A 16,906-nucleotide genomic window follows, 5' to 3' on the forward strand; every position below is an offset into this window, starting at 1 on the left:
CCTAACCAAATTCATTTTTCTGGTTGCTACATGTGACCATCAAACTCGTGCTGTTTTGTTTTTGGTGTTTGGTTTTTAACCTTAACTGAATATTTAATTCCCAGACTAAAATATAAGCTCCATGAAGGGAGAGAATTTTCTTGACGGCACAGTGCTCGGTCTTCAGTGATTTGCAGGGCATAGCATACTCACTGCAGCAGAGAGATGATGAATGAATGGATTTGTTAATAACAAACAGGATCTGGTCAGTTGAATTAACTACCTCAGAAAGGCTCTTTAACTGGAAACTCGGTGGAAAGAATAAATGTGGGATTTGTTCAGAATTACAAAACCCACACTCTGTAAGAATAATTCATTATTATATCTAACATGTAAATGAAATGAAAGAAATAAGAATTTCTAACAGTTTGCTTCTAGATCCTCTTTACTATGGACCTAATTGATGATAATCCTTTAAACTGTGCTTAGGGTAATGGCCTTTGGGATGGTACAGTCTCGGGACATTTCTTTAGGTCTCATGGTGAAATTGGTCCTATTCCACATCTAATGGTTGCAGCAAAGTCTTATTCTGTTCGGGGAATACCAAAATGTTTCTAGTTACAGAGGTCCTGTGAGTCTCACCAGCCTTCTGTTGGCGTGGGTGTCTGTCACCTTTATAATTCTTTGTTGTTGCCCCTTTTCTTACTTTCCTTTTTGATTTGAGTGTGTGGTTCAATAAGACTTTAAAGTGAAAATGATAATTATTACATAAGCTACTACTGTATGGATCTATGCCAGACACTAAGGGTTTTTCATTTAATCATCTCCTTTCTTCTTTATAACCCATTTAGGATGTGGGCAGTCCACCCATTTTACAGATTAGAATGAGGCTTGAATAGGTCATATTACCTGTGAAAGCTTGGACTTGTGAACGCAGGGGGATCTGATTCTGGGCTTTCAATTATAGTCTACTACCACTAGCCCCTTATCACATTTTATGTGTTTATTATCATTTAAGACTTACAGAATATTTTGTACATATCTTATCACATAATAATATCACTAATAATACTGGTTATCATTTGTTAAAATGTTTACCATGTTGAGCAAGGCACTATACTGAGAGCTAGCAGAAAGGGACGTGGGGGATAAGGGTGTAAACATGAAGGAAAGACAAACTTTTGACAAAGAAAACAAAGCATACAGAAAATTCATTAAGGAACCACTTCGCCTCTCCTTTTGCTCTGTTTCAGGAATATCAAATTGACATATTTTTTGCTCAGACCTGGACAGACAGTCGCCTTCGATTCAATAGTACAATGAAAATACTCACTCTGAACAGCAACATGGTGGGATTAATATGGATTCCAGATACAATCTTCCGTAATTCTAAAACTGCAGAAGCTCACTGGATCACCACCCCCAATCAGCTCCTCAGAATTTGGAATGATGGGAAAATCCTTTATACTTTAAGGTGAGCTGTTGGTGGATTTTTAATTACTGACAGGTTGATAATTTAGATCATTTTAGAGATGGGACCCTATTTTCATTGTTGCATTCTATCACTTCTCATGTTTGACAGGCTACAGGATCCTGAAAAAGTTTGTTCCAATGTCACTATATGTAAAAATAAAGAATAAAGGCATACAGATGATCTTCAATGGATATAAACTGATTCCTTCATCAGAATCCATGTCTGTTGGAAGTGGGCTATGGAATTTTCTTTAATATATTTAACCCATGGGTCCACTAGGCTAGAAAAATAAAGATGCCTTGGTGTACTAATTAACAAATGTAATCATAACCAAATTTAAGACCACAGGAAAAAAGAGCACAGAGGACATTTCCCAGTACATCCTTAATGGAAGTGGCAGCTACAGTATAATGAGCCTTCCTGGGGGCCAGGCAGCCCTTACAAAGTTGGGCAAGGTAAGAGAAACTGCACTTCAAAGATGTGAATTGACTTGCTTGTCCAAAGTCACCATTGAGAACTAGTGTTACCAGAATTTGTGCCTGTGTCTGTATCTCTCAGAAGTCTTTCCACAAGGCTGGCCCAAGTCTAAGTAAATACCAAGCTATAACATAGTAGAGGGATACCCTGCACCTTGGGCAGCTTTTCTGTTTGCCTAGAGTTAGGATCAGGGCAGTACCCTCCAGACACTGTTGTTCCCACTGCCTATGAGCTCTTAGGAGCACTATATGTGCTCACTCTCTTCTATCACTTTATTTCACCACCTTTGTAGCACTATGGCTCCTCTCTCTGTCTCCTGTTCCTGCTTTTGTGAAGCCCTTTCTCCTTCTGTTCTTTCTGCCTCAGGACTTCCTCATTACTAATCCATTTCCACATCTATTCTGAGGTTTCCCACATGCCTACCTCCAACCCAGAACTTCATTTCTGGAATCCAGATGCTTGGAGCTCCTGCCTATGGGATGTCTCCTCCTGAGTGTCTGAAAGGCATTGTAAATTCCGCATGCCTCAGCAGAAGGTGACTTGTCTAACTCTTCTGACCCATTTATCTTCTTGGCTCAGTGAAGCCCACCACCAGCCCCTGGGCACTTCTCTTCTCTCACCCCCACATTTAGTAAATGAGCTCTTAATTGCAGCTGAGTTGTGGCCACGTGAAGTCTATAACTCAGAATGGTAAACAAGTATCCACAGTACAAACAAAAGTACAGATTAAAACCAAGAGAAGTGGAAGATTGGAGAATTTCAACTTTCAGGGAAATAATAATTTTGGTAGGCGGGGAACAACAACAACAAATCCACAGCAGGTAGCTCAGCTGATGGATTATATTTAGAGAGTTGGCGTCTGTAATGAGTTTTTCCACATTAGTCTTAAAGGAGTGCAGAGGAGACTCTGAAGTGAAGGTGAACCTCAGCAAACCAGACTGGGGACATAACATATCCTGGGATCCTTCATAGGAACTCGGGCCCCAGGGCTGTCTGTTCATGAAGGATGCAGTGCACACGCTTATATAGCCACCACCTGCATAGTCTAATGAGTGTTGTCCAAATTTGAAGTCCCTTCTACAAGTAGATTAGTTTGGCATTATACCTATTTAGACAAATACACTAGTTTGAAAATGGAAGGTTTTAATTCAGTCAAACATATAGAAGACAAAGACGTATAAAATAATAGTTGTTTTTATTTGTCTTCTCTCTGACTTGGGTTTTATTTCTAGACATAGTTTGGAATTTTTAGTAACTGAAATTCTCTCTGCTACCAATAATTAAAAACAGAATGAAAGAACACAAAAGCCACTAAATGTTTATCCCTGCATGGCGCCAATGCCGAGAGTGAGTTAAGTGCACTGCTCTCACTCCCCAGTTATGGTAAAAGGTGACTGATCCTTCGCTTTGACCTGAGACTTTTCTGGGTTGCTCCTGGCTGACCTCAAGAGTGACCCTTGGCTCTCCTGCAGGCTTACTATAAATGCAGAATGCCAGCTGCAGCTGCACAACTTTCCCATGGATGAGCACTCCTGCCCGTTGATTTTCTCCAGCTGTGAGTACCAACTTGGGGTATAAATGCTGTGTAAAGGAATGTCTATCTTCTGTTGATTTATGACAGATGGTCATGAGATCGATTATAGTAGCATCATTACGTGACAGAAAAAATGGATAATGATTTTGGTATTAGACACATGGGTATTTTCACTCTATTGTGTAAGACGTATGTTACGGAATACATAAATTTGGAAAAGCTGTGAGCAACTTGACCATTACTTATAATGATGAAAGTGGTGAACAGTTGACTTACAAATAACCTTTATGCTAAGGAGCTGTGCATATTATCCTGAAGTATACCAAATTCATTTGTGATATTTTTGGGTTTAATATTATCTTCAAGCAAGGCATTTTGTCTTCTGAATAGAAAGATAAAAATTTATTTAAGTATATCTACATTTGTCTTATTGCAGTACTGTAGAATATAATTTTTCACTATTTTATTTTCCAATATCTTACATATGATTAATATTAGCTAAAAAACTAAATTCTTCAAGACAATTCTAGTGCATACAAGGATACATAAAAAAGGAAATATCAAATTTATGTGTTTATAAAATAACGTTTTAAGTAAAGCTCAATAGGGAAATACATCTGTAGAATTTAGGATAGTTCCTTTTAAATGTGTTTATCACAAGTAGCTAAGTATGACTCATAAGAATTTAATTAACTTTTATTGGCTTTCTATAAAATTGCATATAGAGCTTGACAAACAAATGTGATGAATCTCAAGCAGAGCTTTTGTGACTTCCCTTGCTTGACATTAAAGTGAAAAGACAAAAATGAAATAAGAGATGAACACACTTTACAGTTCATTTTAGGCAGAGAAAAAGACAAGGTAGAAAGCAAAATTACACTGATCTACACTGGGCAAAAATATTCTTTTGCAGAGATTATTTTAATTAGTTGAATCCTAATTTAAAATAACATTTTCCCCCCAAATCATTATATATGTTGATAACACATATTTTTAATGCCTAACAAGTAGATGGCTAATGTCTGTGAATGTCTGGTAAACGTGCCTGTAGATTTATTAGGATTGCTATTCTCTATTTATTTAATTACTTTGAAAGTTATGGAACCATTCAAATAGTCTATTTCTTTGTGAGTCAGTTTGGGGTTACATTCCACTTTGAGATTCTGGACAAAACTATGGTCCTTTATTAATACACTTAGAAAATTTCATAGAATATTTTGAATCTATCAGCTACATAATTTGTAGTTCAGAGTTTAAAAACTCCTCATCTAGTCCCTCTTGCTCATGTGTAGATGAGGAAACAGAAACAGATGCTGTGCTGTCACTGTCCAAGGTTAAGGGATTAGAAATGGGATCCTCTGACTTCTGGAAAGTGCTTCTTCCATGGTATTAAACCAATTACTATTTAGTCTGCCTCAAAAATGTCCTTGAACTTGTTCACTGTTAACTGTTTCTACCTGTTGGGGTTTCCACTCCCACTCTTGTATTTCAAGTTCATTATATACATATATCCTGGCATTGGCTTACTAAAATATATATATAAAAATTCTGTACTTCTAACTGTTCAAAAGTTCTTACCCCTGGTGATAGTATCAAGCTTGAATGCTTTAGCATAACCTACAAGATTCCTTCTTCCCTCTCTAACTTCACTTCATTCTGTCTTGAAAGTGCATGCTTTACCATTCCTTTTATGGATTTTGTCTCTTTTTCATTCAAAATATAGCTCTATACAACACTAATCTATCTCCTTTATATTTTCATTTTGAACTAAAGTCATCCTCAATAACTTGTGTATAGACAATTCAAACACAAAGATCTAGTGTCTATGGATTTTACTCATAGAGTTTTAATTGCATTTAATTGCAAACCAAAAATAGCTTATTCTACAGTTTTTAGTTACATGATTTAATAATTTAATCATTTCACCTGCAGAACAACACATATGAAAGGAGTAAAATATAGCCATTGTGAGTAGAATGGAGGCCTCTAAAGCGGATCATAATCATCATGACAATAGGATTATCCTCCATATTCCTTCATGGTTACTTAATGAGGAGGGATGTTTGCTAGCTCTTCTAGCTTTCCATGAGCCCCTCATTCAAGAGTAGCTATGTGCTTGATGAGAAATGGCATCTGGTGACCAAGGGCAGCTGTGCTTCACTTTACTCAATTTCATGAGAAGTTTCTGTGAAAGAAGGAGGATACACTAACCTGTTGTGTTTTTCTTAGGAATTTGGTTATCTGCTCAATAACAGTACCTCACACGTATACATTTCAAGTCCACCCCTCCATTTTCTGTGAGCTTCTGATTGTTGATATGTTCAGCTTCCTTCGGATGTTGAGATCTGATACCTCTTTCCATATCTCTTTTAATATCTGAAACTGTTATGCTATCATATCTAGAAGGATATTGCTTTCTATTCCTGATCTTGAATTATTTTTAAATTGTTCTTATAAGATATAATGAAAGATATATAGATAGATAGAGATATGATATATCTTATCTTGTAAGATAAATTGAAAATATATATTAGTGTCCCAGAGATAGTTATCTTTGATCATCCTTTAATTATTTTCCCTGTTGTAGTCTGATATGTCAGAAATTTCTGTTTCTGTTTTTCCTAACAGAAAAGTTAGTGCTCCTAACTCCAAGAAACTCATATTCTATAGAGATGCCAAGATTTACTCTTAGCCCTTCTTCACTCTGTGCCCTGCTCTCCTATTCTATAGGGTAGGGGTTGCAAATGCAATGAACACTCACACACACTCTCACAAAACAAAACAAAACAAAACCAACACAAAACAGAGCCACATCAAGAATTTCAGTGAATGACTCTGGTTACCATATGTATTTTTTTCCCTCATAAGTATACAGCAAGAAACACGACTACATGCTTGACAAATAAATAGCAGCTGACATTTAATTTCAGCTCCAGTGTACAACAGGTCATGGTGGAGATTACGGCAAAGTACATAAATTGCCTGTGAGAGAATCACTTTCAGTGTTTGCCAGATTTTACTTTGATGGAACACAGGAAAGATTTGCTAGGTGTTTTTATTTCTCAAGGAGGAGATTTTAATTTTTATATGAAGGCTTCCAATATTTTTAAAAGTCAACAACAGATTCATTTAAGATTAAAGGTATAATTAAAACATTTTGTAGGTTAAAACTTTACTGACCAAATAAAATATATCCATGAGCTGTATAAGCAACAGCACAGTCTCTATATTGGCTTTTTCCTCTGTTTTACATTTCGTTTAAACTGTGTAACTGTTCCCTCTGAGTAGCATTGTGGTCTCTTTATTTTCCGAAGTGTTTATTTTCAATTAACACTCCTTGATCTTCTTTTATCATACTAAGAGAAATAAATGCAAACCAAAGATATAATTATACATTTTTAGGAGTCACATCATTTTTTAAAGTGGGCTTCGTGTTCATTAGGGAGCCCAATGTGGGGCTTGAAATCATGACCCTGAGATTAAGACCTAAGTTGAGATCAATAGTTGGGCACTTAACTATCTGAGCAACTCAGGCACCCCTCTTGAACTCACATTTTAAAAAGTTAAAACAAACATGAAATTAAATTTAATAATATTTTATTTAACAAAATTTATCAAAATATCATTATTTAAACATGCAATAAATGTGAAAAATAATTAGTGAGATGCTTTAATAAATTAGTATGGGACAGTTTCATAGTGTCTTCAATATCCAATGTGTATTTTATGTTAACCTCGCTTTTTAGTTTGGAGTAGTCACATTTCAATTACTTAATAGTTTACCTACAGCTCATGGCCAACTGTTGTTGGAAACCACAGTCTTAGACTCTCCCAGAGGTTTTCAAACCAGCTATTCATCTCCTTTAAATCTGTGTGATTTACTTAAAATCATAATGTTCTTGATTCCTCTTTCCTATGTTGCTCCCTGTTTATGTCATTTACCTAAATACCTAGGTGTAGTCTGAAAGCTAAAAGACATTAATACAAAAAAAAAAAAAAAGACATTAATACACCTAAATACCTAGGTGTAGTCTGAAAGCTATAAGAAATAAATTGAAGAAAACACAAATAAATGGAAAAATACTCCACGCTTATGCATTGAAAGAATCAATATCATTAAAATGTCCACACTATTCAAAGCAGTAAGATACAGTGCAGTCTCTACCAAAATTCCAATAGCTTTTGGAAAAAACAGACACAAATCAATGGAACAGAATAGAAAGTCCATAAATAGACCCATGCATATATGCTCAATTGATTAATGACAGAGGAGCAAAGAATATACAATGGAAAAGACAGTCTTTTCAATAAATGGTGCTTGGAAAATATGAAAAAAAAAAAAGAAAAGAAAAACAGTTGACCACTATTTTACATGTACAAAAGAATTAACTCAAAAAGGATTAAAGAGGGGTGCCTGGGTGTCTCAGTGGGTTAAGCATCTGCCTTCAGCTCAAGTCATAGTCTCAGGGTCCTGGGGTTGAACCCACATTGGAATCTCTGCTCGACAGGGATCCTGCTTCCCCCTTCTCTCTTTCTGCCTGCCTCTATACCTCCTTGTGATCTCTGTCAAATAAATAGATACAAAAATATTTTTTTAAAAAGGATTAAAGATTTAAATGTAAGACCTCAAACCATAAAACTCTTAGAAGAAAACATAAGATGGAAGTTCCTTGACATAGGTCTCAGTAATGATATTTATAACCTGATACCAAAACCCAAACTAAATAAATAATAAATAAATAAATAAATATCTGGGGGATGCATCATACTAAAAGGCTTTTGCACAGCAAAGGAAACAAAAAAATAAAAAAAGAAGAAGAAGAAAGAAAGAAAAGGCAACCTATTGAATGTGATAAAATATTTGTGAATCATATATATGGTAAAGGACTAATATCCAAAACATATAAAGAACACATACAATTCAATAGCAAAAAAAAAAAAAAAAGACAATTTGATTTAAAAGTTCCTTTAGTAATGCATGCCTTCTATTTTCCTTTTAATACATACCTGCCATGACGTGATAGGAAAAAACAAAAACAAAAACAAAAGACAAAGGGTAATGGAAACCAGTTTTAGCTGATCAAAAATTCCCCAGTTCTGTGGCTATGAAGCTAAAATCATTGCTACTGAATTTGATTGAGACCGTGGTTCACTGTGTTCCAATCCCTTCATGGCTATAGGGTCCCTGAGGAATATTAACTTGGAAAAAGAATCTAAAGACATCAATGAGGTTCATGCTCCAAGTTAGGTCTCAGAACCTAGAGGGAGGTTACCATCTGCATCTCATGGTCAGTTGAACTGTATCCTTTCAAGACAGGAAGGCAGGCTGGTCAGGACTGGAAGATTTCACTTAGCCTTATCACTATCAGGTTCCAGCAACATCTGATTGGCTGTGCAGAGGTACATACAAACCAGAAAGACTTATTTTTAGGAGTCACTAATACCTTCTTTATTACTATGTGTGCAGCAGCCAGAATACAGCCAAATGTATTTTATTCTTAGCCTTTGTTGATGTGACCTGGAGAGGGAACTAAGTACTCTTGGTTCATCCAAATGCTTTCATGACTGGTCTGTGTGTCTTAAAATAAGCTGAGTCAAATTTGCTTGTTTCCTGAATGCTGCCCAAATGCATTAATGAGTTGGGCCTTCTGCCAGGTAAAGCATCCTGGCAGGTGCGGCTGTCTCCCTCCCATCCCTTTTGCTTTGGAGGAAAGGAATCACACAGCTCTTTGAAAGTTATTTTCCTTTGTTGGGAGGAGTTAATTACCAAATAGCAGATGGTGTGAAATGCCAGCAGTCATCCTATGTCCTCTGAAGAAAATGCTCAGGTGTGAGACTTCCAAAAGGAAACCCATCTTCCATGGGGAGAGTGGTGGTTAATTTTACCTGTCAATTTGGCCATGCTATGTGTTGCTTGGATAACTGGTAAAACATTATTCCTGGGTGTGTCTGTGAGGGTGTCTTCAGAAGAGAGATTAGCATTTAACTAGTAGACTAAAATAGATTACCCTCTTCAGTGTTGGTACCCTCATCCAGTCCACTGAAAGTCCAAATACAACAGCAAGGCAGAGGATTATGAAACTTGCACTCATTACTCATTGCTGTCTTCTCCTGCCCTCAGGCATTGCTTCTACTGGTTCTGAGGCCTCCAGACTCAGACTGGGACTTACATGATTAGCTCCCAATTGTCAGGTCTATGGGCTCAGTCTTACATAGGCATACCTCATTTTATTTCCCTTCACTCATTGTGCTTCACAGATATTGTGTCTTTTTTTACACAAATTGAAAGTTTGTGGCAACCCTATGTTGAACAAGTCTATTCATGCTATGTTTTCCAAAATTATTTGGTCATTGCATGTCTCTGTGAATATTTTGGAAATTCTCACAATATTTCAACCTTTTTCATATTATTATATTTGTTATGGTGCTCTGTGCTCTATGATTATGATTCACTGGAAGCTCAGATGATGGTAGTCTTTGTTAATAATATAGTATTTTATACTATATATAATTATAGTTTATATAGTTTATATAGTTATAACTATATAGTTTATATAGTTAATAATATAGTATTTTAAATTAAGGTATGTAAATTGGTTTTTTTTTGGACATACTATCATTGCACACTTCATAAAGTGCAGTTAGAATGAATGCTGGAAAACCAAAAACCACATTTGACTAGATTTATTGTAATGCTTCCTTTATTGTGTGATCTGGAACTGAACCTACAATTTCTCCAAGGTATCCTTACATCACCAGCTCTTTTGAGTCTTCAGCTTATAGATGACAGATCATGGGACCTCTTGGCCTCTATATCCGCATGAGCCAATTCCTCTAATAAATCTTCTCTTATGCTTATGCCCATCTATATCTGTTTATCCTGTTGGTTCAGTTCTTTGAAGAACCCTGACTGATACTGAGAGGAAGTTCCCACCCTCCCAAATACTAATATGTGGATTCCAGGGTCTCAAATGTTCCAGCATCTGCTTGAATCTACATAATTTGGATGCAGTTAGAATGAACACTGTGGCATGTCTGGGAGACAAAACTGAGTCCGCATCCTACACCTCTCGGTGAGAATCAAGACAACACCGTGGTAACCAGATTTCCCATCAAGGACCACATCAGGCAACCTGTGTGGTGGGTGAGGTGGACATTGTCACATTCTCTCTACCTGTCCCATACTCCTCAAGGGGCTTACCCTACACTTGCCAGGCAGCTCCATTTCCCATGTATTCCTTGATCTCTGCCCTCTCCTGTTCTGTAGTGTCTCTACCTTACCATGTAAACCTTGCAGGGGGGTGGTGGGAGGATGTCCATTGCAGATGGTTATGACTGGTCATGCCTTCTACAATGACAGTGATGATATCCGCAACAGAAATAGCAAGGCTTTGGGATATCTTCCATGTAAATATTACCCTCAATGTGGTGGAAACTCATTAAAAGTGGTAAACTACTGCTACACATGATTATCATGGCTTCACTGTCCAGTCTTGAAGATGGGTTATTTTATTCTAGCTTTAGGTAAAGTAAGATGTTCACAGAGGTTAAGGACTTGATCATGGCAGAACAAAGAATGCTTCACTGCAAGAGGTGTTGTGAATTTGAAGGCTGTGCTCTTCTTCTTTTATTTTTTTATTTTTTCCTCTTCTTCTTTTTTCTTCCATAATGACATTCTGCCACTTTCATTTTTTGAAATGATTTTATTGAGGCATGATTGACATGTAAAAAGCTGTACATATTTAATGTGTACAACTCAATAAGTTTGGGGGTAAATATATACCCATGAAATCATTACCACTATCGAGGCCATAAATATATCCATATGTCCCAAAGTTTCCTCCAGCTCCCTTTATTATTTTTCATTGTTTGATAATTGCACTTAACACAAGATCTACCCTCTTAGCAGATTTTATGGATGTAGTGAAGTATTGTTAGCTATAGGCACCATGCTCTAGAGTGGATCTCCAGAATTTATTTATCTTACATAACTGAAACTTTGCACCCTTTGACCATTAATTCCCTAGTTCCTCCTCCCTTGAGACCCTGAAAGCCATCTTCCTACTCTCTGCTACATGTTTGAATATTTTATGTCCTGCACATAATTGAGATCCACGCACATTTTGTATTTCTGTGTCTGGTTTATTTCATTTAGCATAATGCCCTCAAGATCCATCCATGTTGTTGTAAATGAAAGGATTTCTTGCTTTTTCAAGACTGTGTAACATTCCATTATGTGTGTGTGTGTGTGTATATGTCTGTGTGTTTATATATGTATATATCACAACTACTTTATTCATCCATTGATGAACACTTAGATTGCTTCCAGTCTTAGCTGTTATGAATAATGTTAAAATAACATGGGTTGGAAGAGCTCTTTGAGATCTTGATTTCACTTCCTCTGAATACATGCTCAGAAGTGGGATTGCTGGATTGTAAGGTGGTTTTTCTTTTAATTTTCTGAGAAAACTCTGTACTCTTTTCTATAGTGGTAGAACTGGTTGACATTCCCACCAACAGAGTACAAGGGTTTCTTTTTCTCCACATCCTAGTCTAATGCTATTTGTTATCTTTTTGATAATAGCCATTTTGATAGGTGTGAGGTAACATACCATTGTCACTTTGATTTGTATTTCTCTGATGATTAGTGATAGTGAACATTTTTCATGTACCTGTTGGCCAGCTATATGTCTTCTTTGAAAAACTGTCTATTCAGGTTCTTTGACCATTTTTTAATCACATTATTTTTCCCTTCTGAGTTGTGTGATTTCTTTATATATTTTGGATATTAACCTCTTACCAGATATATGGTTTGCTAATATTTTCTCCCATTTTCTAGACTGCTTTCCATTTTGTTGATTGTGTTCTTTGCTTTACAGAATTTCTTTGTTTCATGTAGTCCCACTATATCCAACCCTGTCACAGTGGATCGCTGGAGGTATCTTGCCTCTTTCCCAAATGACCTACAATAGGTGGAGGTAAGGAGAATGGTATGGTGGTAGGAAGGTCAAGGAAGTGCCAGAGAAGATGATATTTCAGGATCCTGCAGATTCTATCATATAGCAGCAAGACCACTTCTCTTGACACCTAAAGGGTATGCAGAAAATGGTCTTGGGTGTGCCTGTATTCAAGTCTGGATCACACGGAGAAGAGTGTGTTTTGTGACTCTTGCACTGGAACGTACACAGAAGGTGTCTGCACATTCCAAACATGGCATGCCTGTAAAAAAACGAAGTCGAAGCATCGGAGGTCTAGAGTGAAATAGGAGTGAGCTCTCCTCCACTTTCACCACTTCTCACTGTATAGGTGTTTTCATATTGTCTAACCCTTCTGAACATGATATTCTCATCTATGAAAGTAGAATAATACATACATAAATTAAGTGACAGTATGTATACAATGAGAACCACTTCCCAGGGCTCCCCTAGAGGTTAGGAGGGAGTCATCTGATCCTCATTACTATGAAGAACCCTGTGGCAGTAGAATATTAGGTGCAGGTTCTGTGAGGGAGGGTCTAAGGATATCAAGCAAAGCTTTCTAGTTTAGAATCCCAGCTCCCTGCTCACTCACTATAGAACATCAGGGAAATTCTTATATATCTTTCAGCCCCTTTGTTTTTTTAGTTACTAAGTTTTTGTTTTGATACAGTATTATGTTAATTTCAGGGATACAATATAGTGATTCAACAATTCCATACATTACCTAGTGGTTATCAGGATAAGGATACTCCTTAATCCCCATCACCTGTTTAACCCACCCTTCCCTTCCATCTGCCGTCTTGTGATGATCAGTTTGTTTTCTATTGTTAGGGTCTATTTCTTTGTTTTTCTCTCTCTTTTTTTCCCTTTGTTTTGTTTCTTAAATTCTACATATGAGTGAAATCACATGGTATTTGTCTTTCTCTGACTGATATATTTTGCTTAACATTATATTCTCTAGCTCCATCAATGCCATTACAAATGGAAAGATTTTATATACTACTCAAAGCAATCTACAGATTTAATGAAATCCCTATCAAAATTCCGATAGCATTTTTTACAGAACTGGAGCAAACAATCCTAAAATTTGTGTGGAATCATAAAAGACTCCAAACAGCCAAAGCAATTTTGAAAAAGAAAAATTTAACTGGAGGTATCACAATCCCAGATACCAAGATATACTACAAAGCTGTGATAATCAAAACAGTATGGTAATGGCACAAATAGATCAATAGATCAAAATAGGCAACCTAGAAATAAACCCATAATTATATGGTCAATTAATCTTCAACAACGGAGGAAAGAATATGCAATGGGAAAAAGACGGTACCTTCAAAAATGGTGTTGGGAAAACTGGTCAAGTACATGCAAAAAAATGAAACTGGACAACTTTTTATACTGTGCAAAAAAATAAATTCAAAATGGATTAAAGACCTAAGTGTGAGACCTGAAACCATAAAAATCCTAGAAGAAAACACGATCAATAATTTCTCTGATCAGCAGTAGTCACATTTCTCTAAATCTCTTTAAAACTCCTTCCTCCCATCTGTAAGCTGAGAATAACAACAAGTTACTAAATGATGGAAAAGGACTAGAGGCACTCTGTTTAGAGATATCTAGTTGGTTTGGTCAAGGATGTCAACATCAATAGGACTGGAATAGCAAGAACAGGTGTGAGAGATGTTTGTACATTTCCCCTCTTTCTGTTGGATTTCCCAATGATGTACAACTATAGTATACATACTCTGCACAGGGAAGGCTTTCTATGGAAAAGGAAAAAGACTAACTTTCACACTATTAGCTTTTCCTACTGAGCTCGACTTCTCCTAGTCAGAAGAATCTACCCAACAATGAACACATTTCTGTATATGATTGTCTGCAGACTGTGTTAAAAATGAAGCTGGTGATATGATGGCCAGTCTCCTTTCCCTAGACCATATCAATGATATGTTCATTGAACTGTGTGTTGTTGATGAGATGTAATTTAAGGTTTAAGAAAATCAAGGTTTCAATCTGAGAATACAAAGAAAGTTCATTTTGGGGAAGTGATGGGGAATCTTATCAGTGGCAGTAGTAGTCCAGCTCTCTCTGTTCTGCTGGGGATCAAAAGTACCCCAGTGATTTATGGTACAACTTCATTGAACTACCATATCATGGGGAAAACATCAGTAGTCTGACCATTCTGCCAGTCAAGACCTCACCCTCATCCTCAGCCATTACTTCCACATCAGCACCAATACCATAGACAACTGATGTGAGCACCATGGCATCAAGAGTATGCAGCTAATTCTGCCCAAGTGCACAGCCATAGCATAAACTGATTTGAAGGAGCCACTGAAAGTTGTTGGTGTTGCCAAGATGCTTGATCCATCAAAAGCAAATTCTGCAAAAATAACAAGGTCAGAAAACCTACATGTTTCTTACATCTTGCAAAAAGCAAACCTTCAAGTCAGCAAAGATGGAACCAAAGCTTCAGCAACAACAACTGGGAATCTAATCACAAGGTCATTACTTCCTTTGTTCATTGTAGACAAATTTATTTTTATTTATTTTTAATTAATTTTTTTTTTTTTTACATTTTATCTAACATTATCCCACAAGTGTTGTCTTATTCTTGGGGCAGACAAACAAACCCTGAAGAGTACACAAAAGAAACCAAGCAAAGCACAGACTGCTTGGTTATGAAGAAGGATTGTTTTCCTCCTCTTTTTATAGTTCTGCTACATATTTTTTATACAGTATTTTCTTTCTTAAAACAAATTCTTAGGAAGAGATACTCAAAGATACTCAAAGATACAAACATTTCTGCTCTGGGATTTATTTTTAGGGGAAAACAGGTCAGGACAACTGGAACACTGGAATGGAGAATGAAGAGGAAGACTTCAAAATACCTAAGTGATGCCTTAAGCTAATGAACAGTTACCTACGTCAACAATCCACTTGAGTATTTACCCACCAGTTCAGGATTTTTGTTTTATTTTATTTCTACATTTGGCTTTCCAGAGGAAATTTAATGAGTGTGGTGGGGGCAGGATAGACAGCTAATAGTTGTTTCCAATTTTAGGGAAAAAAATTATTTTCCTTTAAAACCTTTTCCCCTAACAAAGTCTTGATAGTAAACATTATCTGAGTGAATAGAAATGGTGAAATATCTGTTCTCTTTGTGTGTCTTTATTGTTTTATATAACGTATGTATTCTCTAAAATAAGTCTTAAACACTTTCTGAATTTTAAAAATACAGTATGAACCATGCTGAATATGAGGGAAACCCTGGTCTCTTCCCTGTTCAGACCTACTCACAGGCTGGGGTAGAGGGATTGTGGCTTAATTTTAAACATAGACCTCCATGCTCGAACATGGGAATCTTCAGTGTATCGCTAACACTTATGTAGGTGCACTTAGTATGAGCCAGACACTATTCTGAGCAATTACGGTCATCATCCCATTTGATCCTTAAAGTGACTTTTCACAGCTGTGGAAATCCAACAAGAGAAATGAGGTCATCTACTACATCACCAGGGGTCTTAATCAAGCACAATGGTTATTGATTCTCTGCTCTTTATTATTATTATTACTTCTATTATAATTATTATTATTATTATTGGTAGAGAAGAGGTGGAGCAAAAACAGATATCCAGGTCATAAGATATGATATGTATTTTGGTGCAGTATGGCTTTATCCCAATAAACCATTTAAGGCAAAAATAAACACACGCACACACACACAGACACACACACAGAGTATGTTTTATCTTTGACACTTGTGTCAACTTCTAACTATATTGGAGTTAGAAAAATTATTAGGGAAATGTCACTGCTGCTATAGCGATGTATGAAATGTCTGAGCATGTTGGCTGATTTTCAGAGTTTTAAGAGGCAATACTTTATTCTCCCAAAGTAATTAATTCAGAAGAGGAGTAAATGCCAGTTAGTAAATCTCAGCGTCAGTGTGTCTGGGTCCTGCCGCTGCTGAGTTACAGCAAAGGGTGCATCCAGTTCTCTGGGCTGATGCCACACCCAGCACCAAGCAGTGGCACAAGAGCAGTGACTGATCTTCTTTTATGCATGTGTTTCCCGTCAGTGTGCAGAGAAGCACATTTTGAACCCCATTCCTACCTGCCAACCCCCCTTTTACAGATGAGAAAACTGAGTTTTACATAAATAATAAACTTCAGGTTCAAGGTCACATATTTAGTGCATGGTAGTTAAAATCAACACTTGTTTTTTTCCCAAATCCAGGGTTTTCTCTACCAGACCAGGCTGTACCTTGGCAGTTATTACCTAAATAGAGCAAATGTCAAGGCAAATGACCCCTTGGAGGACATTCTAGAAATGTATTATCTGTCATTTCCATCCATACTCTGAACACTGCCTCCTCGATGGATGATTGAAAGGCATGAAACTGCATGCAGGACATGACACAGCTACTGCTTCTATTTTCCCCAAACATTCCAGACGGAAAAG

At 36.7% G+C, this 16,906-nt stretch overlaps 1 protein-coding gene across 1 annotated transcript; it reads left to right on the forward strand.

The window, feature by feature from the left end:
- The first annotated feature begins 472 nt into the window (after positions 1-472).
- LOC101671235 (gamma-aminobutyric acid type A receptor subunit gamma3) lies at positions 473-15,080 on the forward strand. The gene is given in 8 exon segments (XM_045070422.1): positions 473-487; positions 1,233-1,453; positions 3,403-3,485; positions 14,325-14,426; positions 14,429-14,470; positions 14,473-14,661; positions 14,664-14,977; positions 15,009-15,080. Coding segments are annotated over 8 exon segments (1,038 nt in total).
- The last annotated feature ends 1,826 nt before the right edge of the window (positions 15,081-16,906 follow it).

The sequence above is a fragment of the Mustela putorius genome, unplaced genomic scaffold, assembly GCF_011764305.1.
Source record: "Mustela putorius furo isolate JIRA1106 unplaced genomic scaffold, ASM1176430v1.1 tig00003972_pilon_pilon_pilon, whole genome shotgun sequence".
Taxonomy (NCBI): Eukaryota; Metazoa; Chordata; class Mammalia; order Carnivora; family Mustelidae; genus Mustela; species Mustela putorius.